The 25,605-nt window shown below is 41.8% G+C and overlaps 1 protein-coding gene across 1 annotated transcript; it reads right to left on the minus strand.

Annotated features, from left to right (window-relative positions):
• Positions 1–5,758: 5,758 nt before the first annotated feature.
• On the minus strand, positions 5,759–18,161 carry LOC125716982 (protein shisa-like-2A). The gene is made up of 3 exons (XM_048989880.1): positions 17,798–18,161; positions 14,297–14,433; positions 5,759–5,987 (listed from the first exon to the last, which is right to left on the minus strand). Exons 1-3 carry the CDS (start codon positions 17,977–17,979, stop codon positions 5,812–5,814), a joined length of 495 nt encoding a protein of 164 aa, XP_048845837.1. The 5' UTR covers positions 17,980–18,161; the 3' UTR covers positions 5,759–5,811.
• Positions 18,162–25,605: the final 7,444 nt, after the last annotated feature.

The following is a 25,605-nucleotide window of genomic DNA, read 5'->3' on the forward strand; positions in this document are numbered from 1 at the left end:
GTTCTCTCTGTGTAGATTAATGGGTGAGTTGAGGAATTGCAGTAATAACGATGAATATGAACAACTCGTCAATTCATAAAGATGATAAGCTCTTGGGCTAGGTTAATTATTATTAAAGCAGCGTGACTAAAAGTTTTGTGAAAGTTGTACTTATTTTTCACCTGTTTTGAGTTTTATAGTTACATTTTGTTAGTGCAAAACTGAATTTTGGGTTTTAATGTAAAATAAATAATACATATTGCAATATTCATAAATAGAAACATTTCTAGATGGATAGTCTTACTGATTTCGAAATACATGAAATTTTGTTAAAACGTATTTAATATAACAGCTTACAGTTGCTCATTCCTGTATCATGCTCGTACACTATACACTCTACAATGTAAAAATTGCTTAAATAAAAATTCGGTAGGATTAAATCTGACTATCATTTTATCTTCTGTTTTTTTTTCTGCATGAGTTTATTTTGCGTGACTCGTGGTATTTGGGTCAGGGGTTATATTGGATAACATAATTAATGTTATGGTTATTGTTGTGCCCCTGCAATAGATCCGTGTCCTTTCCAAGTTTATTAATCCTAACGCCCAGTGCTTCCCAACAGAAATTGCCAGAATGTGATAATTGAAGAAAGATTAAATTTGCATAGAACGGCTTCACCATATATGTAATTGCACACATTCAACAAATCAAAAGGATGATCCGGGTGATTATCGAAACTTGAACTGGCTATCTATTGTTAATGCTATCTTTGGAGTTCGTCGTACAAAACAATTTCTATGACTTAACGTTAGAGGTCGCAAGTGAATTATAATCATTATAATTTAGTACAGGCATCCAGGTATGTGGACTTGGGTCCGCTTTAGATACGTAAGCATTGGCGCGTGAACGCTCTCGTCGCCAGTTAACAGGATCGCCACATAAACCATATAGCCTAACACCGGGACTGTCGGATGCAAGTCGAAATGCAGTCAAATCGAAATAAGTTAGAGGTAGGACATTAAGTACAGTACTCCACAGAAAAGACATGTAAATTTTAAGTCACAGCATTTTATAACACAAAACGCGCAAACAAAACAAATTATTTTATAAAAAAAAATAAAGAATAAACGTTTATAAAAAGCACTTAAATTGCAAGAAGAATAAGGCACGAACTCCACTACGAAGTCAAAAAATGCGCGTAGTAATAGCCTAAACAAGTTTTTATCCACCATCAAAATAATACACTTGGTCTAATTCGCAATTTAAACACCAATAAAATTAGTTTTTGTAAATAGCATCAGGTTTTCTTTCATGTATGTAATGTAATAAAGTTTTTTGCTTTATTGGGGGTCTGGGGACTCAGAACCGGTCAGTATCTGGTGTGACCACCATTTGCCTCATGCAATGCAACACATCTTCTTCGCATAGAGTTTATCAGATTGTCAATTGTGGCCTGTGGAATGTTGGTCCACTCCTCTTCAATGGCTGTGCGAAGTTGTTGGATATTAGTGGGAACTGGTACACGCTGTCGTATACGCCGGTCAAGCACATCCCAAACATGCTCAACGGGTGACATGTCCGGTGAGTATGCTGGCCATGCAAGAACTGGGACATTTTCAGCTTCCAAGAACTGTGTACAGATCCTTGCAACATGGGGCCGTGCATTATCTGTCTGAGTGGCTGGTCTCAGACGATCTTGGAGGTGAACCTGCTGGATGTGGAGGTCCTGGGCTGGTGTGGTTACACGTGGTCTGCGGTTGTGAGGCCGGTTGGATGTACTGCCATATTCTCTGAAACGCCTTTGGAGACGGCTTATGGTTGAGAAATGAACATTCAATGCACGAGCAACAGATCTGGTTGACATTCCTGCTGTCAGCATGCCAATTGCACGCTCCCTCAATGCTTGTGGCATCTGTGGCATTTTGCTGTGAGACAAAACTGCACATTCCAGGGTGGCCTTTTATTGTGGGCAGTATAAGGTACACCTGTGCACTACCCATGATGTCAGATCAGCATCTTGATGTGGCACACCTGTGAGGTGGGATGGATTATCTCAGCAAAGCAGAAGTGCTCACTATCACACATTTAGACTGATTTGTGAGAAATGTTTGAGAGAAATGGTAATATTGTGTATCTGGAATGAATTGTAGATCTTTAAGTCCATCTCATGAAAAATGGGAGCAAAAACAAAAGTGTTGCGTTTATATTTTTGTTCAGTGTACATGTCTAAGTATGTCAGCTTGGTCATTTCAAACCCTCTGCTAATATTACCCCATTATTTCCAGCAACTATACAATACACCCATGAACTTTTTAACATGACCACTACCACACCTTGTATACCTAACCAATATCTCATCCATCCATCCATTATCTCTCGCTTAACCCGAGGTCGGGTCGCGAGGGCAGCAGTCTCAGCAGGGAGGCCCAGACTTCCCTCTCCCCGGCCACTTCATCCAGCTCCTCTGGGGGGATCCCGAGGCGTTCCCAGGTCAGCCGAGAGACATAGTGCCTCCAGCGTGTCCTAGGTCCTCCCCGGGGTCTCCTCCCAGTGGGACATGCCTGGAACACCTCACAAGGAAGGCGTCCAGGAGGCATCCTAATCAGATGCCCGAGCCACCTCATCTGGCTCCTCTCTATGCAGAGAAAGACTTTTTCACTTTTTGACTTTTTCAATTAAGTGAGCTGGTGGTGAAAATTTAATAAATACATGGAATGGCTGAGGTGACCCTGAGGAGAGGTTTGGGAACTGCCATCCATCTAGATATCAGTAACTTTTTGGAGAACAGAAGAAATTGTTACTAGTTTTTATTGTGTTACAGTTAATTTGCATATGTTATAATGTTAAATTGTGTTTTTTCTGTTCTGAGCAAATGTGCAGTTACTACCCAGATAAATAGCTTTAAACTTTTCTTTTGACTGCTGAAGACTTTTGCACAGTACTATAGATGAGGACACTGATGTGGTATCTGTCACAAAAAGGCGTGGGAAGGACACAAGAAAAAGTTTTGGGAGGAAACAAAGAGGGACTTTATTAAACAAAATGAAAGAAACTAACCACAAGGGGTCATACACATGGGATAATATAAAGACATCAATGACAGGACTGGGGATCACAGGCGTGGGAAGCACGCTCATGCAGGACTGACAAGGGAGTAAATAAGAAGCAGCAGGAATTATCCACACAAGCACTGAAACAAGAGGTAAGACAAGAAAAAAGCAACAGGCATGGCTCGTTAAGGCCTCGCTAGTAGGGGGAGAACGAGAGGAGCAGGAAGACAGGACATGACAACATCATCAGAAACTTCTGCGAAAGAATGTGCATTTCCCCCAAAATAGTAACTCTCTACACCACAACAAACCCTGGCTTTCAGGAGCAACATTTATAAAGCATGAAAAACACTCCTTTAATCATTGGGGATAAGGATGAATACAAAGCAGTAGAATATAAAATATGCATGGCCAAAAGGGAGGCGAAATCAAACTATGTCCATGAATTGGAACAGCAATGCAAGGAAAAACACTCCAGAATACAGAAAAACTACAGCCTCATTCCACAAAGATGACCCAGACCTCCCAAACAAATGTAATGCCTTTCATGCACATTTCAACACCACAGGTTCCTCACTGCCGCCTCGGCATTTTAATATATTGTTTTATCTCACCTCAAGTCCTGTACTTTCACACTACTTGACCCACTGCAACTTACCTACCATCCCAATGGGTCTATGGAAGACACCATCAGTCAGGCACTCTGCTTCATTATGTAACACCTGGAGACGCCCGGTACATCTACACATGTGCAGTTCAGCTTTCAGTACTGTTAGCCTCCTCACACTCCTCACCAAACTAATGCAGATGGATATAGATGCTGCTCTCTGCTGCTGGCTTCTGGACTGTTTATCCTGGTGGTATCAGTCTGTCAAGTTGAACAGTTTACTTTCTACCCCCTGGACATGAGCACTGGAGTACTGCAAGGCTGCAAGCTCTCCCCTCTTCTCAAGGTATAAAATTGTTTACACCTCAATCAATGTTGCATTCACACCAAGTGATTCCCCTCTTTGCCACCAGAGGTCCTCATCACTCAAATACTTATACTCATGGTAGCTGTTCGCGTCTGCACTTTTTCCTTTTTTTCTATGATCCATGTAAATGAGTCACTCCTCTCACCTGTTCTTGTTATTTACCACAGTGTATACACACCAATTGGTCCCTCATTTTCCTGTGATAATTTGCCCTTGTCTCAACATTTCTGAGCGGTTGCTGAGTTTGACTCTTACTGTGTTTTGACGCTCATCTGTGTACTTTGTGCCTTTTGGTTTTTGTTACTAGTACTAGTAACAAAAGTTTATAGTAACCTAGTCTTTGCTGTTGCTTTATCTCTGGATTAATTTTCCAAACTGCTTATCCTGCTGGGGGTCCGGAGCCTATCCTGGAAGCAATGGGCACGAGGCAGGGAACAACCCAGGATGGGGGGCCAGCCCATCGCAGGGCACACTCACACACCATCCACTCACACATGCACACCTACGGGCAATTTAGCAACTCCAATCAGCCTCAGTATGTTTTTGGACTGTGGGGGGAAACCCGGAGTACCTGGAGGAAACCCCACAACGACATGGGGAGAACATGCAAACTCCTCACACATGTAACCCAGGTGGAGACTCGAACCTGGGTCCCAGTGGTGTGAGGCAACAGTGCTAACCACTGCACCACCATGTCGCCCTGCTTATTGGTCATTCATACTGCCTGAGTCTCATGCTGTACCAATCAAATATCACTGTCAGACAAATATACACATAAAAGAACAGAAGTTCTTTATTTTAGAGTATTATTGCAAATGATGCAGTTTGATTTCAGCTTGTGACACAGTGGTGAGATAAGCAAACACTAACAAATATACAATTTACATTTCATCTGGAATAGACTTAAGAATTTTATAGGTTCTTTATCTTTTCATTAGTAATTTTGGTGTTTTAAATACAGTTTAAAATATTTTTAAATAGTACAGAGTTAAAAATATTCGCTTTTTTTGGAGCTAAATTCTCTGACTGCAAGTCATGCAGCCATGGGCTGATGCAACTCATCACAGACAACAAAAAAAGCCAATTACTGAAATCCACAGCACATCTTCTTGGAAGTCAAATTAAACCATGCATGAAAATAACGGAATAATGTTAACTGTTAGAGCCTATCAAAATGTTAATTGCATTTATTAAATGACCTTATTTCTTGAATGATGGTACTTCAGAGAGGAATAATATAAATTCTTGCGCAGTGTTCTCCTGAACGGCGTAGAAGGACAGATGCATCTGAGCTAGTCGAGGGGTGTAAGCCCCAGGTGCCTGGCATGGCTTTGGTCTGTGATACAGCGTGGGTAGTCTTTGACAGCAGCCGCGTGCATTGGGAACTGAAAGATGGGATGGCTTCTCACTGCAGCTTCTGACACTAAAAATGTCAGCCTGTCCATCTGCAGGTCCCGTCAAACACACTTAAAGCACTTAAAATGGTAGGGGACTGAAAAAAAGCTTTGTGGATCAGTGACAGAACAAGTAAACCTCACCTAGGATGCTGCTTGCAGTGCAAAAAAAAAACTTACAAGAAAAATGCCTAGGGACTAAGCATGGAACATGAATCCATATGTAGCATAGCACTGTGTACAGCAGACAGAGGTCACGATGTTCCTCAGCGGTCCCTGTGCGGTTGAAGGGTCCTGGGACAGATGTGCTGCCCCCCCCCCCCCCCCCCCCCCCCAAGGTGCTTCATGCTTGCGACGGAGTAATGGATTACCACTGGAGAGGGGGACTGTGTTTTTTTTTCATGCCAGGCAAGGCTAGGGCCCCTCCACATTGACAGCAGGGACTGTGGCCGAGAAGCAACGCTGAAAGATGCGGTCCGACGTGGGGGGCTGATTGTCACAGTCCAGTTTCCGGCTCAGGAAGTGCTTGCGGAATCCCTGTGGTCCACCGGGGGCGTTGCAAAGCCCAGGCTCTTCTGAAGCACTGGAACCTGGACCAAGTAAAGGCAACATACAGTAAATAGGTTTCTGTGAAAAACCTGCTCCTTCTGGGAGGTGAACAGAGCCACAGCACGCAGAGTGTGACAGACCTTATAGTTGTGAGAGATGGCCCATTGCTCCCTGAGATGGCCCATTGAAAAAATATAATCTGAATATCCACGTCATGTATGGCTGGCCAATATCCCCCTCTGTAGGCCAGTCCACTTCGACAGGGATGCTTAAATCCATACTTCTACCTTTCACACTAATCGAAGAGCAAATCTCCAAAACTCAATCAGGCCACGGGTTACGTGGAGATAAGTTCATAAATAAGTACCATTTCTGTGGACTCAAGTGAGTTTTGGAAATCTAAAGAATGTTCTTCATTGAATAATATGAAGACCGAACGAGTTTGGGTTTCTAAAACTGTAACATATGACGAGGAAGCCTGATTTTAAGTCCTTGGCGGTCTCATCAGGACAGGGTTCTGGTTAGCCTGGAGTCCAGGGCATATTTACATTTATTTAGCAGAAGCATGGGTCCAAAGCACACTTTTGTCATCACCATGCTTTTTGTGTTAAAGCTTATCACATTTTCTTTATCATACAGCACAAAGAGTTCATCATTAATGTCCTTATTTTGTGGCTTATTTGGAGTCATTTTGGGCTTGATGACACATGTCTCTCATACATTTATCACACTCCAGTCTTGTTCTTTTGATTCATGCGCATGCAGTTCTTTCTTATCCTTAGTTAACCTGATTAGTCCTTGACACCCCTCCTGCTCTGTCAACATTTACATGCCCCAGTGCAGCATGCAATGCAGCAATTTTCATTTAATTGTGCTGCACAAATAAGAATATAGTCTTGTATTTTACCAAATATTTCAGGGTTTTTGTGTGTTGTATCCAGTTCCTGGAAACTTGTCAGCCGAAATTTTCATGCACCTCTGCCATAGACGACAGTGATCCCTTTGCTGCGATGTTTGTTAAATATTTGTCAAACCCGATCTGTAATGTCTAACAGATCAGATCCTTCTGTGTCTGGTTTATGTATAGTGCACATTTGTCTGTCAGTTGCATCATAGACACCATGTCTGTGTTCTGTGCTTGGGCATGGTTAACAGTCACACTGGTTGTATACTGGCTGTAGTCCAACTATCCATGCCTAGTCATACTAATCTCAATAACTGGACTTTGGAGATCAAACGTGCTTGGTCACAATACAGATCGTCAAGTGTGAGTTGTCAATGTGTCATATTAGGTGCAAGTGCATAGCTTCTATCGAGTTACAACGTACAAGTTAGTTCTTTAAATGGAACATACTCACACAGTGCGGGCAACCTAGGTAAGCCTAACTGCACGTTTTTGGACAGTGGGAAGGAAATTGTGGTGAGAACATGCAACTTCCACACAAAGGTGAGGTTTGAATCATGGACAATACTGATCATCCACTTCACAGTGTCGTGACTGAGCTGAAAGAGATGCCCTAGAATGTTTAACAGAGTGCTCTAATTGATTAGCTTACACTTTATTCCTATTGTTGGCAAACCTTGGATTGCAAGTAACTTGGTTTGTGAGTGTTTTGCAAGTCAAGCAAAAATTTTAATAAATCTTAACTTGATAAACGAGCGAAGTCTTGCAATACGAGTATTATGTATACGCTTTGTCTGCCAAGCATCACGTGATCACAACTGAGCCGATGGTTCTTCGCTCTCTCTCACTGCGGGATTGTAGGTAATCGTCTCCCATGCTCGATCCTAGTCGGCGTGCCTCACTCGTATAGTCAAAATTTAATAGAAAAGCACCACCCGAATAAAGGTGTAGCAGTGCGATCGATGAATCTGTTTAACGACAATGCAATGTCCTCAATTCCGCGAAATGGAAAAGGAGGCAAAAGCAGCTGTCATTGGATAGGATCCTTGTTAAAGTCGCACTAAAAGAAAAAGATTCCAGTGAGCCAACAGATAGCAGTGATTCTGTTAGTTATAGTGAAAGTCGTCCTACAAAATAACCCTCCTCTTCTCCTCTCTCTCGTCTCCCTCAAACCATCCACGATTCTTTTCAAAGGTAAAGTGCAGGTTAATTTGTTTTATGTATTTTTACTTTATATTTTGTATTAATCATTTTTATATGAATATTTTTGGGTTGCGGAACGAATCATCTGAGTTTCCATTATTTCTATTGGGAAAATTTGCTTTGATATATGAGTGCATTAGATAACGAGGATGTTTCCAGAACGAATTATGCTCACAATCTGAGGTTTTACTGTACTTATACTGTATTGTTCTTGTCTTGATGTCTATGTGTGATTGTGCAGTCAGAATGTCAGCAGTTTCCTCCGGGATTAATAAAGTCTTCTCATTCTGATTCTGAAAACCCAAACCTGGAGAGCGAGGCGACAGTAACTACACAGCCAGTCACCACACACAGCGTATATTTCAATTATGTACATTATTCAAATCTGTGTTTGGAAATGAACAGGATTCAAATGAATGAGACAGAAGACAAGAAACAATCTGTCATGATACTGATCTTGGGACCCACTAACAGCTATTGACAAAAAACTGAAAATGACCATCATTGCCTTACTGGAAGGATAACATAATGTGCTGTGAACACTACTGTGGTTAGTATATTTTTATCTGCTACATACAGGGCGGTAAGAACAGAACCAGTTCAATCACAAATGTTTTTCTTTTCGGAACAATTAAATTTGATATCACAGAAAAAAAAACTTTTCTTGACTGCTCTATTAATCCATGGTACAAAACAGTTGAAATTTTGTCTGAGTGTATCTTGCATTAAGATATTCCATTCAGCAGCCTTGTAATGTTGACTCATTATGAATTATTGTCTTTAAGACTATAGAGCCATAATTGTACTGTTTGCTTTTCATATTTATCTGATGGAGGGGTGACTGACTGAGATCACATCGTGTCCACTGATGAGTCGCTAAGGGGAAGACAAGTACTGCTGAGCTCTTAAACTCAAGATCATTATACAGTCTTCCTGGATTGTCTTGCACCTCAGAGCACTGACAATATCCCTATGCAGCTTATTTGATTACTCTGAAGTTACATGATAGCCATGAGGGACCAGAGAGGCGTGGCCATATCAGGAGGCGGGGTCATGTGACTGGGATTGTATGTTCTGTCAATGTCTTGTGATTCATGCTGTTATCTCTTATCCTAATTCTCGCTTTTGGCTCAGCTCCATGTTACACATCAAGTCACGGCTTGCACTGAAAAATATATTACAAAACCTACATAAATTAAACTGAGGGACATGATTTATCTAATTAAACTCTCAGTGCGTTCCAGGACAATGCGCATTGACTAATTCTTCTTGACATATTTTGTCACAAGAACTTTCGTTGTCTGATGATTGTTATGACATCTTTTCATGTCATCGTGTTTTATAAATATTTCCACCATCAAAAAAGTGACCGGTGATTACAAGTTGGATGGATGGATGGAAAGAAAAGCCCCCCTCAGAACAAACCAGAATGTTCCAAGAAAGGTATCTAGAGGCAGAAGGCTGCAGCACTAACCACTTAGCCTCCATGCTATGGACAGTAATAATTTCCTCCTAAGAAAAGTGCTGCTTTGTGTACTTGGTGACTTTTGTGTCAGAGCTTAATGTCACCTTGCTTGTGCTCCTTGCAGCTCACTTTTTAAAAAGTTAATCTCATTATGATATCAGCTTACACAACATAGATAAAGGTATAAGGCAAAGTCTTTTATTTATTATATGCACAATATGACAGCGACATCTGTAGATGGCAAAGCTCAGGTAATGCCTACACAGACATAAACCCCCACTCAAAATACAAACGAAGGGTAAGGGATAGTGAACAAAATAAATGCAAAATAAGTATGCTTGTAATGTGCTATTTGCCTCACTCGTACTTTGTACTTCGGATAAAAGTATCTGCCAAATATGTAAAATGTAAATATGGCAGAAGATAAAGAACAACTAATTTTCTGATGGGCTTAAAATAATGAAGAATTGGTACTGACTGTGAATGACTTAGTGCTATTTTGTCTAGTTACTACAGACAGAAAGTGACTTATAGGGATAATCTATTTAAAGTGCCTTAGCAGCAGTTAGTGTATCCATATCCTAAACCAAGAGATTTTCCCACTTTCAGTTTTTTTGCAATGGGGAACTTGTATTCCATCTTGACTTTAAACTCTATTGTATCATTCTGTCATCGTCTCTCTTAGAGCCCTGCCCTATGGTTCGAAGAAGGTAAATTCACATCCTACTTCTCCATTCAAGGCTTTCATTTTCTATTAATCTTTGATGCACCCTAGGAAAATGTGAGTCCTTTCTAACATTGCTGAATTCGCGCTTGAACCAGGTTCTTGGCCAAAACCTTTCGCAAGCACAATGATAAAATATTTTCATTGAATTACACTCCATCATGTAAGCCTGAGGGACTGACTTTGAAGCTCCCTTTCATAACTGAACTCTGAGGAAAGGTTGCTGCCCCCTATTTAGCTTGCTAGAAGCCTTATGAACTTTTTATACTTAGGTTCTCACACTCCCCAGAGCACTGAGGCTGATCTTCTCAGGCGGGTGGTCAAAGATCTCCTGCTTGTTGCCGATTTCGGGGCCCTCCTACTCCTACTCCTACTCCTTTTTGATACTGGGGGTGTTGACTGGCTCAGTAGGCTAACTCTCTGTGCCTGTGTTCAGAAGATCGCTAGCTCAAGCTCCAGCCATGACAGAACATTTGTATGTCTGAAAGCCCATGAGCAAGGCCTTTAATCCACTGCCCCTGTGATGCTGCATGCTGGCTGACCCTGTGCTGTGACCCTCCCCCCTTGCCCCCAGAAGCTATGGGGAGCAAGATGGGGTAGGCAAAGAGAAGAATTCCAATGTACCTGTACTCATAATTGTGATAACAGATGTATCATTATCATATAACCTCTGTGTTAAGTACAGATATCCTCTTTTTAGCTGGTATTATAGCATGGCTCTCTCCTGGTATGCCTCTTACCCCACTGACTGGCCTTGTCTCATTTCAGAAACACAATTTTGCCACTGTCTCTCTCTCACAAGGTGTCTCCCAGGGCTCAGTTTTAGAAAATCTCTGTTTTATAATTTACATGCTTGCTCACAAATCATTCACCGTCATGGTCCTAATTTTTAATTTTTAAGGTGTGTTAAGCTGTAGACACACAGGTCAATGTCAGCACTAGTCCTAACTACGTGTTGTACTTTGTATGATTATGTATGTGACAATTAAAGAATCTTGAATCTTGAAACTTCCTGTCACCTCCCCCAGTAACAGTCTGTATCCAAGACATAAAACAGCTCCAGTTTTTACCACTTAACGCTGATAAAATGGAAACTTTTCTTATTGGCTCCAATACTTGACATGACATGTCTTAAGGTTACTCATGCACAGTTGTGGCTCAGTGGCAGTCTATCATTCCAAGAGACAGGATGTCCAAAAAGTCTTCATACGAATCAAGTAAGAAAATGCTAGATTTGGAGCAACGATCAGTAATAAAGTTTCTCACAAAGAAGGGGCAAAGCTAAAGGAAATCCATGAACGCATCACTGCAGTTTATGGTGAGTCTGTCCCATCATCCTACAAAGTAAAATTTTGGAGCAAGCAGTTTAAGTGGGGTAGAGAGCCCATTGAAGATGACCCTCACACTGGATGGCTAGTGGAAGCAACTTCCACAGAAATGTGCATGAAAGTTTGAGATTTAATTTTGTTAGACAGATGACTTAAGGTTCCCCGAATAGCTGATGAAATGGGCATCTCAGCAGGTACAGTTTGGAAAATAATTCATGAAACGTTGGGCATGACAAAGGTCAGTGCAAGATGGGCTCCAAGAATGCTGACGCCATGTCTGAAGACCACAAGGCTCCAGTGCTGTCAGGAGAACTTGAAGATGTCCCATGAAGACCAAGTGAATTGTTTTCCTCGTTTGGTGACTGGAGATGAGACTTGGGTCTATCACAGAGATCCTGAGTCCCAAATGGAGTCAATGAAGTGGAAACACAAGTCATCCCCACCCCAAAAAAGTTCAAGGCAGAAACATCTGCAGGCAAAGTCATGGCAACTGTCTTCTGGGATATTGAAGTTCTTTTGCTTCTGGAGTTCATGCCACATAAGACAACACAATGATCACTTTTTGGGAGTCAATCAAGGTGAAAAGACAAGGAAAACTCACAACAGGTGTGCTGCTTCTTCACGACAATGCACTGGATCACATGTCACGTCAATTGGGCTGCCATCCAAAAATGTGGGTTCCAGTAGCTAAAGCTACAGTTCTGACCTGGCTCCCTCAGATTATTTCCTGTTCCGAGTTTTGAAGAAATCTATCTGTGGACAATGGTGATGAAGACGTCAAGGCATCTGTGATGTCCTGGTTTGAAGGTCATACAGAAGATTCTTTTTCAGTGGGGTTAAGGTCATTGCAGGAAAAGTGGATGAAGTGTATGGAGTTATCAGTGGACTATATTGAAAAATAAAGCAAACATTTTTTGAAAACTCTTTTCTTTCATACTCAGGTAGATAAATTATTGAATGCCCCTCGTATATATTACTTCCCTTGTCCAAGCTCAATTTCTTCTGTCTAGAATACAGTGTGTTTAATACTCTGCAGCTCAGGTCCTCATAGACATTAAATGCTCTGTTGATATCACCCCCATCCTTTATAATCTGTACTGACTGCCAGTTTCATTCTGCACTCCATTCAAACTGCTTCTCAGCACCTTCAGTGCTCCCCCCCCGGAAATTCCGAGTTGAGTGACATCACGTCCGACAATCTCTCGTTCGAGTTACCACAACTCGGAACAAACACAGCTGCCTCTATGAATATGCTGCTGTGTGTTAAATGCAAATGTAATTGCACGTGTTCGATTCAGAGAATACCATATCGTGACCGTAAACAGTATCCTAGCATGCAATATCAGATTTTTACCTGACTTGTTAGTGGTTTTGGTTTGCTTGTGTATGAGCTCCTTCAGCCTTACACCTGAGCCTGGACACTTAGCTTAATTAGATCTCACTGGTCCATTGTCTCCAGGTTTAGGCTATCCCTGCTTAGGACATCTCTACTAAAATCTCTCTGGCTGCTTCCTCTCCCGCTGTTTATTTTGCAGTATATTTCTGTGTTGTGTCCTACATTTTTTGTGAATGATGTCTGATGCCTTGTGCATTTATTGTTTAGCACAGCTTAGTATAATTTAGTTACAGTGTGTATTTGCTGTATGTTATTGTGCGATTGTATATTTTTCTCTCGTTCTGACTTGTGTAACGTATCCTTGAGTATTCAGAAAGTCCTGTATAAATAAAACCGTGGGTGTAACGCCAAGGAAAGCTACATGGTTTAGCATCACGTAAGCAATACCAATCCTACCATGAATCACACAGAAGCATCATGTATTATGTAGAAAACACATTCATGACAAGTCATTCGCTGTGACTTTCAAGCTGACCACAGGAGCTCAAGGTACAAGATCTCGGAAATGATCTGTTCTCTCAAACAAAACAGCCGCTGAATATAGTTGGCTGAATATGAGAAATACTTATTTACATACTAATCGAATTTAAAGCCAATCTCCACATAAAAAGAGTGGTAAAGATTGGATAAATCATTATATGCACATGGACAGGTTTTAACCTTAAGCTTATTTCCTACATTAGTACTTCTGTATTTCTCTTAAGTATACATTTTTAGTTATTGTAACTTTTCAGTTTAGTGTAAGATTTTTAATTGTTGACTTATTCTTAATCCTATTTTTTATTTGATTTGCTCAGTCTAAGGGTCATTCAGGGTACATTTCACTATATGTTGTATTTGTATAACCATATATGCGATGAATAAAGTATCTTGTATCTTGTATCAGTTGGTGTGTGTCCTGCAATTGACTAGCATCCACGCTGCCTGGGATGGACCCTAGGAGCAACCCGATAAGAGGAATAGATAAACAATGTGATTCATTAATAAATCAGTTATTTATAAAGTTAGAGTCATATAAAGTTATAATTTTGCTAAGCTAATATTGCTATGAATATGACTAACACTGCATGCCAGTTTTTCAAGTTTTACATTTTGTTTGTCACATACACAAACATACATGGAACATATGTGTGGTAACATGCTATTGCCACCTGGTCCCTAGGCTGTGCTTTACGTAAAAGCCCAGTCCGGTGAGAGCAGGTAGGACGGTCCCTGGGCCTCGCAGCGCCATCTCGGTGGATGGTCTCTTTGTGCAGACTTGATTCTACCCTAAATCTGAGCCACTGGGATCTGATCTCTATCTCTGAAACAGAAGCAAGAGGATTCGTACCCGGAGCCTGCAGTGGGAGTCCATTGTCTAGCCGACTGGGTTTGGCAGCAATGAAGAGATAGCAAAAAATGCACACCGTGACGATGAAGGCCAGGAGAACGATGGCGGCGATGGACAGGCCTATCAGCGCCCCCACACTGTCGAAGGGAGACAGAGAAAGGACAAGTGCTGACGATAAAGCCATGACCAGATCTAAGTTTACAGTTTCCCTCTAGAGTAGTGTTTCCCAATCATCCTCAGGGACCCTCAGACCGTCGCTGGAGCAAAAATGTGGACTGTCTGGGAGGGAGCTGGGAGGGAGCAAAAACATGGACTGTCTGTGGGTCCCTGAGGGCTGGGTTGAGAAACACTGCTCCAGAGTTTCTCTGACATTAACCAACATCCAGAAGACCCTATAAAATTCTATGTCTTTTTCATAATCATTTCTATCAATTTTATCATAAAGAAGAGAACCAGAGATTTTCTTTCAGCTAAAAAAAAAGAACCTTAAAGGGAAACTACAAGCTGATTTGGAAGTTTGACTCCTTCTGTCTGAGATCAGATCTTCTCAAAGCAAGAAATGGAACAGAAGGGGGCTTTTTTATTTTTGCTTATAGAAGAACACCTGCAGGTTTATCATCATTTTTGCTGTCAGTTTATATGTGGTTACAGGTGAGGTTAACAAAAGAAATGCTATTTCCTGGGCCTTCCATTGCCATATATTCCTATCCAAGCCAAGAAATGACAGGCCTCTTTCCCGGGGGGGTTGTCATGTCAAAGAGGGACGGCCATGGAATAAACATCAGTGTGCATCTAAAAGATACACAATTCAAAGTGGTACATTTCACGTATGCATTAACCGTTAAGTTTTAGGCTCACAAATGCAGTTCACCAAGGCAACATACACAGGGGGTGACAGAAATTATGCAAATGTTAGGAGCTAGTGCACCACCCCCAAATGCCGCTGTAGAGTTTCTATTTCTGAAGCCATCGAAAGCACTATAGAAAGCTGTGGTTCATCCTAATTATTCTTGTTGTATTTTAAATACAGAGGTAAGGTACGGATTACACAGTGCTGCCACAACCACCACACAACAAACTACCTCAGGGATGAGAACCTGAGTGCAGCTGTGTGGCAGGTGATACCTCAACACCACACTAGTCCAAATAAACCAGTCTGAGTTCTTTTACATTGGCTAGAGTGTCAATCCTGCCACCAACCCCCAAGTTATTCCCTGTAAGTTGGAGGAGCTCCTTATAGGGCTGGATGTAGATTAACGTCATACCCAGGACAAAGCAATTGCAGGTTAAGGGCCAAGCTCAAGGGCCCAACAGAATAGAATCACTCTGGGTATTCAAAGGATTTGAACCAGCAACCTTCCAGTCGCTGGTATAGATCCCTAGCCTCAGAGCCACCACTCCAATTTAAGTACAATTACTGTAAATTATATTTTAAATGCGATTAAATCTTGGTGTGTGTGTCACCCCCTGAAAAGCACTGTCCACCCATTGGACACCACACTGAAAAATGTCTGCTAGTACCTTAGGTTAGGAGCAAGGCCAGTGTATGTTTCACGCACATACACGAAAACAAGCTACCCAAAGGGTCTTTTTGAACTGCCTGCCAAATTGCTTTGGACTGTAACCCCTTTGGTGACTTACAGATGTGTTAAGTTAAATAAAAAACCTAATAAAGCAGGAAACTTAAAGCAAACATAAGACACGTAGCATCATAGGGTATCACAGTGATACCCACAGCACTCACGCTAGTAATACTTTTTGATGGACAGTGTTCAGATTAGCACTGCCTCCCAGCTGCCTGCCAGACAGTCTAACCTAAAATCAAATGAGACAACCATGCTCTGTAAAGGGTCAATGCAGACCCCTTGGAATATCTTTTTTTATGTTATGGTTATTAATTATTGTATTGTATCTGTATAATATGCAATGAAGCAATACTTGAACGGGTTAGCTTTAAAACTAAATAAGCCAGACACATCTAGTAAAGTGTGCTTTGAACAGTGGACAATGGGAGACAGACATACCCCTTCGATTTTCAGGAACTCCTATACAGCAATATTAATATTTTCCCAAAGAGTCCATTCATTGATAATCTTGTTTGAAGCTATTAACCTATTTATATATTGCCACTTTGCACATCATATGCATGCAGTATAAGAATGAATAAATACATATAAACATATATAAGCCAAAAACCTAGGGAGTGTGCATGGTCCCCCACCATCCACTGATCAAAGCATACACTGCAGGACACGGCTGTCTCATTTGGATTTAGATTTATTAACCCATTTATGTATATAGTCCACTGTACATTATATGGAACCATTATAATAATTAATAAATATTATAGACATTGATAACCTGAAAAGCCCAGGGGTGTGCATTGTTTCAGACAGTGAATAAATGCATACTTTACAGAACATGTCTGTCTCATCTGGGTTTAGAGCTATTAATCCATTTGTGCAATGCTATATTGGATATTGTAGCGGTTTTCTTGGGAGAGAGAGAGCCGCTAATGACACACTCGCACACAAGTTATGCTGTTTGAACCAGCAATGGAACCGACCTGGTTGTATTGCTCGTTACCAGCCTTTAAAAAGGCCAACCTTTACCGATGCGTCCCCTAGAGAATAAGATGCGCACAAGCATAAACCCGTGAGCGAGGCATGAGGATGGAGGCCAAACCCACCGAGTTATATTTGCCATACCTGTTACATCCATGGTGAGTCTGGACATCCATCACCAGCTCGCTCATACAAACACAACACAACACAAAGAACATGTGCAGCTTGCTCTTTTACCTGCAACCACCAGAACATGTACACATAATAAGCAAAACTCCCACATAATCTCTGTTCCCATGATGCACCTTCCACAACAGCCATTACTATATTATATGAATACAATATAATCATTAATAACTATTACAGAAATAGATACACCAAAAATCCAAGGAGTGTTGTCTCCCCGAGTCCACTGATCAAAGTATGCTTCACTAGATGTGATATCTTGGTTAGTTTTAAAGTTATTAACCCATTCATGTATTGTCCGGTTGCACTTTATATGGATACATGTGAGTATTCAAAAAATTAATTAAAATTCACCTGCAAAGAAATCTGGAAAACCCAGTGGTGTGGAACAGTTGCCATTAACTCAACATGTTAAACTAATATCTCGTTACAGCTGAAATGACCAATTTAGCTGTTAACAAGATTTTGCACAAACTGTGAAATGGCTCGAACCGTAAAAAAAAAAAAAAAAATCGATGTACGTCGTTGTCTGTGTACTGCATATCAAAATTCTGTCCTTAAGAACTGCATCTTACATCTATTAAAAAATATTCCGAAAAACTGAATATCGAACATGAGACTAACTTTACCGCCGTAGAAAACCATTCACTTATCTTTAGTGAAATCAAAACCATTTTCTGTCAACCCACGGAAAAAGTGCTTTACTCAGCTTCTCCAACAGATCAGCGATTGGCATGAACGTAAGTCTTACCTGAGCCACCACATGTAACCATATTCATAGGGGAAAAAGCTATTAGGATCGTCACAGCAGTACTTTATGTCGTTGAATCCGCAGCAGAAAATGGCATTGGCGTCGCCCTCATTTTTGGGACAGGTGAATCCACTGACGAACAGTTTTTCCGTGCTGTAATAACTCGTACACTCTGCACTCATACTGATCGCAAAATGATTTCAACGAGTGAGCAGAAAACAGAAAATCGGGGAAAAAAAGACTTTCACTAAGTTCTAAAACCTGTCATTGCAACCATATATTAGTACAGCTGGAATAATAAATATTATGTCGCTTCTCTTGAAATAGTCCTAAAACTGGATGTTTTCTTACCACTAGAGCACCACCAAGGTCTTTGTTTCTAAGGTTCGTTTGAGCTTCGCTCCAGCACTGCCTCCTTTTCTTGCGCTACGTATTTTGGATGGTGGATGCAGGGAGAGCGGTTTTACTTGCTGAATGCTGCTGTGAAACGCAGCAATGTGCAAGCTAACGTGTCGTGCAACTTAGGGGCTCCATATTCAATAATTTGTTTGCCACAACGGCATTTTAAAATTCTGATCATTTTTCATATATTTGCAGCTATGCGGGGTCCTACATAACCGGTGGAGATTCAGTAAACAGAAAAGGGTGCCTATTCGTTACAACACATTTTGATCTTCAGAAAGACTGAACAACGAAATTATATTTTAAAATATTACATATAAATGTAGAGCAAGTCTCACTTGCCATTTTGCAACTCACAAATTAATGTGGTGATCTCGGGTGTCATTCCAAATGACTCATAAGAATTGACTGCATACAGCATATTTCATTCAATTTATATGACAAACTGTCATTATCCCAAAAAGCTGCCACCTTATATGACTTTTATTCATAATATCATCTCTTTGTGAAAACGGCCATTTTTATTCTCTATATAAAAAGTTCAGCTCTGAAATACTTTGCTCCTCCGGAAGCCATTGAGAAATGACAAGAATACTGGAAACAACAAAACAGCTATAATGAGTAATTCAGAAAACGACAGAAAATGGATGCAATTAAATACTGAAAGTGAGGCATATTGTTGATACGCGGTTTGTCCATATCTCTCAATTCTATTCAAATTACTTAGACGATTCTTAATTCTTTATTCTTTATGTATCTTAATCACATAGCAATCGATATGCTTATTATAATTATTATATGTTTATTTATTGTTCCTCCTGGTACTCCAGTTCCCTGCCACAGTCCAAATACATGAGGCTAAGTGAAAGGTGTGATTGTGTGTGCCTGGGATAGGTGCAGGCTCACCACAACCCTGTACTGCAGTATTTCCCAATCCGGCCCTTGGGGACCCACAGTCCAAGCACTACCTGGAACTGAGAGGGAGCAAAAACATGGACCGGCTGTGGGGCCCCGAGGACCAGATTGGGAAACGCCGCTGTAGTGGATAAGGTGTACATGGGTATGCCGTGCAGGATGATTTTTAATTATATATAAATATATAACTTCATCATTAAAAGGTAGCTTCTTAAATCATTAGGACACTGATCTGAAAGATTGTTATTGATTCATCACTGATTTAAACAAAAATTTACTTGTAATCAGGATTTAACTCTTTAGAGTCAAACCACATGTCTAGTGACTGAGTCCAACCGAAGTTCAAAATCACATTACATTAATACATCACATTGTCTCTGTTCACACTCACTCTCAGTTTAACAGTCTGCTTGCAGATGAACCCTGTTAGCATGTTTGTGGTCAGGGAGCAGGTCTTCACCATGTGTCCCAACAAGAACTTCTTTCATCCAGGGTCAGCGTGTCCCATGAAAACAACCAGACATAGAAATTTATCAAAAAATGTTGCTTTGGATGAGGTTGGCAGATAAACAAATAAGTGTATTGCAGGGGACTCGAAGCAGATTATGTTTTTGCTTTCTTGTGGACTACTAGGGGTCCTAAAGGGCCGGTTTGAGGAACACTGGTGTAATCAAACTGTCTTGCACCATTAAATTTTGAAAAATTTTGCCAAGTAGGACAATGTGCAGGAAAAAGACTTAAACACCACACTCTGGCTACTTATGATATTAATACCATGTGTTTGTACCATGTGTTTCTACTGCCAGTCTTCTACTTGTGGTTTTGGCTGTTTGTTTGTGGTACTGCTTTGGATGACCATGAAGAATTCAGGGGAGGGAACCATGATGAACTTCATATTTAAAAAAGCAAACTGGTTGAATAATCCCGGGCTTCTCCTGTCATTTCTAGATCTAAGGTGGTACCAAGCAAGCAAGCGTCAAAAAAGGCCCAGAAAGGTCAGGACAGAAGGCGTCTTGAAATACCCCCTTCCATGATTTCAGCTTCGTGGTGGATGCAGGAAGATAAACCTCGTCAGACTTTAACAAAAAAGGTTGTACTGATGAGCAGAGAGGGCGGGGAATTCTGTTTAAATGCTACACGTCATGGTACTAAAACTCACCCTCTGTATTTATAAGATCTGCAGTATGCGAGGGTGTGAGGACGCAGTAAGCTTTTGAGGGGGAGGGATGAACACCGAGAACACGGCATTTTAGCTTCTGACACAGAGCAAATGGGGCCACAGGGCCTAGGTTTGCACTCTCAGGAAAAACGATATTGTCATGTCTCTTCGTCCAGCCCTCTCATGTGCCACGCCCACCTCGTTACCCTCATGTGAATTCCCAATGTACCAACTGTCCTGCGTTTATTCTGATGTCAAGTCCTGTACTTAAGCCCGCCTTCAAGTCTGTTTCCCCAGGTCTGTCATTAACGGTGCATGTTTGGAGTGTGTTTGCCCTGAATAAACCCCATTTGCCCGTATTCATGGCTTCCTTTCGACGTAACAGGTTTAGCCCTGGTGCAGTTTTGGTCCCTAAAATACAAACAAGATTAATGTACCCCCAATGGTCCCGACGTGTTCCTCAGCATCCATTTCTGTGCCCTAAATTAGATTAAAAGGTACATTTACCTACAGGTAAGGGTACAATTGGCAGACCCTTGAGGGTACAGCCCCAGTGACAAGTAACTGTACTCTCAAAGGTAGGAATTGGTGCTGTTTCTCTGACAGTGTGTGCTCTCCTGAGAATCAGAGCAGAAGCTACATGTTCATGTATATTAATGTTATATCAGGGACCAGCACAGATGATTTTTGTGGGTTTAAAGTCAGTTTTACAGTGACATTGATGAACTCCTCTGACAGCCAAAAATGCAGAACAAACTAACCCTCTTTAAAATACAAACTGTTTAGATTATGTGTGGATAATTTAAAAGGCTTTTATTCATAGTTCGATGTGTATGGCTTGAAGGTTTTGTTTGATTCATCCAGGGCACCAGTGCGGTCAAAGGACTCTAGTTTGATGAGAGGTATAATATTATTTCTTGACAGAAATTTGAAACTGTGGGACTGTTGGGGGGGGGGGGATACTTAAACACACCGTAGAAGTGAGGGGAACAAGGGGTCAGGGTCAGCCCTAGAGCAGTAGGGGTTAAGGGCATTGCACAAGGGCCTAACAGTGATATGATTGTTCTGCCCTCCATGGAATTTGAACTCTTGACCTTCCGAATACAGGCAGAGATGCCTAACTACACCCCATCCTATGCACCTGCATGTGTATTTTATATGTTTATATTTATATGATTACACAGTATATTTCTGCTTTATGGTAGAAATCTAGTTCATGTCATGAGTGAGTTTGAATTATATAAAAAGGAATGGTTGATGTCAGGTGTATGGTCTAAGTGGTAAATTAAGAGACTGTGGTAACTGTGTTAACAGTTTGGCCTGGTTGTTTATGGAGGGCAGGTTATGTCATTCTAAGGCCGGCTTAGGCTGTGGACTGAATCCTCATGCCGTAACTGAAGTGCACACTTCACCAGCCTCGGGTCTCAGTTTGTTTGTAATTCTGCCTGCTTCCCTTTTTCCACCCCGCTGCTTATCTTTTCGTGGAGTTTTCTGCTTTTTGACACTCTTCTACTTCCACTGCACTTTGGGAGAATGAATCAGCTTCCCAAGCATCGCCTTGTCCTTGTCAGGACTCCGTATTTTTTTACCCATTGCCCCTCAGCAGAACCATAACTGCCTGTCACCTGACTTTGCTCTGCTCTGTGCACGCCCACCCTTCGGAATTACAGTACTATTTAACCAGGACACTAAGATTTAGGATAATATTAGGGCTTTCTTATCAGTAGAATTTATCATTGAAATTTGTATCGATGGAATTACATATGTGGTCCATACACAGTGGGATGTAGCTGAGTTGTTTTCTTCCTTCTGCCCAATGATGTGCAGTTTAGCATACTGATGTCTCCAAAACGCTCTTGGAGTGTGTGATGGAGTGTGTGAGTGTGCCTCCTCTCCAGGGTGCCTGCTTGCCTTGGGCCCTGTGCTGCCCGGAATGGGATCACCCCTACCCGCTACTGCATAAGCGCTTATGAAATATGGATGGCCTCACGATGTACTACAGCAAATAACTTTATAAATATGAGATAATTTTGTATTGAACTGTAAGAACATGTCCTTTAGCTGCGCCATCAAATTAAAACCAGAAACCCCCTGATAATCTTCAATCTTTGCCAAGCACCATGGTGTACGTGACAATTTACTGGCGCTCTGAGTAAATTAACACTCAAAAAAACAAATGCTTCTACCACCGTACTGTTATGAGTTTGGAACATAAGCTCTGTGTTTGATTCTACATGGTTTAACAGATCAACCAAGTCCTTTGTATGGTATTTGGCTGTATAATTTCCTCATTTACGTTTTCTGGATCGCCATGACAATTTTTTCAGTAATTATTTTCACGCAGTGACTAACAGCATCTGTCTCAAATTTAGGAGACGGCTCCCCATCATTCTATATATTCTGTAATTGCTTAAATCAGATTCTCTTGTTAAATCATTTTCTCTTGTGAAGCTTCTCTTTTTCATGGTTAATTGTGATTCAATTATTGTTTAATATCCTTTGTATAAAATTGAAGTGACATCCTGTATCTCACCAAAGATCTAAGAGTAGAGTCAGCCATCATCACTGAAGCAGGTGGGGTTAAGGGTCTCATTCTAAGGTCCAACAGTGATACGGCTACTTTCAGACATGCAGAGTGGAACAGACATGTAGACTTGATAATTAAATAGCAGGCGTAGGATGTATTTCTTGACTTCCTCCATAATATCTCTCCATTTGTTTGTCTTCTGAGCAGATTAATAATGTCGGCTCTGGCCTTTGTGCCTTTATGCCTTTCATTCCCCAGAGCATGTGTGGACGACAGCAGCTAGTCTGCACTCTTTGATGTGCAGAGGTACTGCAATTAAAGGAGCAACAGCGAGGCTGACTATGGCAAACAGCGAGTGGTAAACAGGGGCAACAAAGACATCGATATGGTGAAATGGTGAAGTTAAGAGAAAAGCACTAGAGTGCTGTAGACACTGAACACATCCTTGACCAGCAATGGTACGAAAAGACCAGAATCTGCCATGTCACAGCCTGACAGTTTGTGACACACAATCCGAGCGGAATATTAGGGGGAGGAAGAAATCGTTCAGCATTTCTTGGGTGATTCACCAAGCTTGTCAAGCCAGGAAAAATGAGCGAGACAGGAACTTGTCCCCTTGTGAAAGATGCTTCAGTTTGACTGCCCCAGTAAAAACACCCAGCTGAATATATGGGTGCTGGTCTCTGTCCTTCAGCAGAGCGTATCATAGCGCCTCCTGCTGCCTCTGTTTGACATAAGCAATCCTCAGCAGCTCCTAGGTCTTGGTAGAGGTGAAGCAGAGGAACATCTTGTTCACTGTGATGAAATCTTCGTCTCTGGTAGTCAGCAGGACGCCGTACCTATGGGAGTTGGAAGAACAGAGCTCATCAAACAGTTTCTGCTTCACCTGCTGTGGGACGTGGAGGTACTTCTTGTTGGAGCTGAGCTCATGTTATTCTATCCCTTCTGCCTGAAATACATTTTAAAAAACAAACAAGCAGTGTAGCACTGAGGGAAAACCCCAGATTTAAAAATGCTATTCATATCTGCAATATAAAAAAATGTTGAAAAAATATATTAGTGAACTTGTGTTGAAAATATCATACAGAGAGTAAAAGTTTGCCGTTACTGCTGATTCAAATAGTATTTCAAAATGATGGCAATGACCAGTACAGTGGTCCCTGTTGTTTACGAACGCTGTGGTCTACGAACAATTTGGTTCACAAACAAAAATTTCCTGAAAAATTCATTGGTTCACATACAAAATTTGGTTGACGAACAGATTCCTCGACCAGATTCCTTTTTGTATGCTAGGGTAGCATCGGCGGGGCGCATGCCCCAACATGTCCCTGCATGCCCCACGTGCCCCAGCATGCCCCACGTGCCCCAGCATGTCCCAGCATGCCCCACGTGCCCCAGCATGTCCCAGCATGCCCCACGTGCCCCAGCATGTCCCACATGCCCCAGCATGTCCCAACATGCCCCACGTGCCCCAGCATGTCCCAGCATGCCACACGTGCCCCAGCATGTCCCAGCATGCCCCACGTGCCCCAACATGTCCCAACATGCCCCACGTGCCCCAGCATGTCCCAGCATGCCACACGTGCCCCAGCATGTCCCAGCATGCCCCACGTGCCACAGCATGCCCCAGCATGTTCCAGCATGCCCCACGTGCCCCAGCATCTCCCAGCATGCCCCACATGCCCCAGCATGTCCCAGCATGCCCCACATGCCCCAGCATGCCCCACGTGCCTCAGCATGTCCCAGCATGCCCAACGTGCCCCAGCATGTCCCAGCATGCCCCACGTGCCCCAGCATGCCCCACGTGCCTCAGCATTTCCCAGCATGCCCCACGTGCCTCAGCATGTCCCAGCATGCCCCACGTGTAAATAGAAGGACCACAACAGGCACCCAACGAGCACCAAACCCTGATACACAGATGGGAAGCACAAGGTTGTAAGACACCGAACTGCAAGATGCACGCACAGTGGAAGATTTACGCATGCTAAATACACGCGAGGATCAAACCGGGTACACACAAGACACAGACAAACACACGCGCGACAGTAGGGAAACGCAACCATTAACATTAACAACAACAACAAAAACAATACAAGGGTTAAGGACTGTTAAAAAAGAGCATGATTTCTCAGGCAAGCAAGTCTCCATGTTTCTCTCTGCTCCTGCGATGCCATGGTCTGCCCGGCGCTACACTATACTGTGTTTTTCTTTTAAGTTTTTAATTATAAAAACCAGAAAATTAATTAACAATAATTATTATTTGGTAGGCTTGTGAACAAATTAATCGAATTTCAGTGCTTTCCTATGGGAAAAATTTCCTTGCTTCGAGTACAAATTGATTCACGACCACTTTCCTGCAACAGATTGTGTTCGTGAATCGCAGGCACCACTGTATATGAATATTGCTTTCAGAAGTCTTCACAGTTGCTCACTAAGTGATTCTGAAGCTTTTGCTCGGAATTACTTCACAGTCTGTTCACTGGTTCCAGCGGAGAGCAGGAAAGTAAGAGTGTGATGAGAAAGGACAGGTGCTTTATTTTGGCTGTTGCTAAGGATTCAGAGTCGCAGCGTTACCAAATAACAGTCTGAATGAATCGATGAATGTGTCTATAAACCACTTGAGTCACTGATAATTAAGAAAGTGTCCTGGTATTAAATTACCTTAATGCCATTCGATGGATTTATGTATGCCACATGATTCACCCTCTTCTTTTTTCTCTGTGTTTTTCATGCCACTTTTACCTGTCTTAATGGACGAGGGACTGACGGCGGAGTTTCAGTGCAAAGGCTGATTTTGAGGATGTG

The sequence above is a fragment of the Brienomyrus brachyistius genome, chromosome 21 (assembly GCF_023856365.1).
Source record: "Brienomyrus brachyistius isolate T26 chromosome 21, BBRACH_0.4, whole genome shotgun sequence".
Lineage (NCBI taxonomy): Eukaryota > Metazoa > Chordata > Actinopteri > Osteoglossiformes > Mormyridae > Brienomyrus > Brienomyrus brachyistius.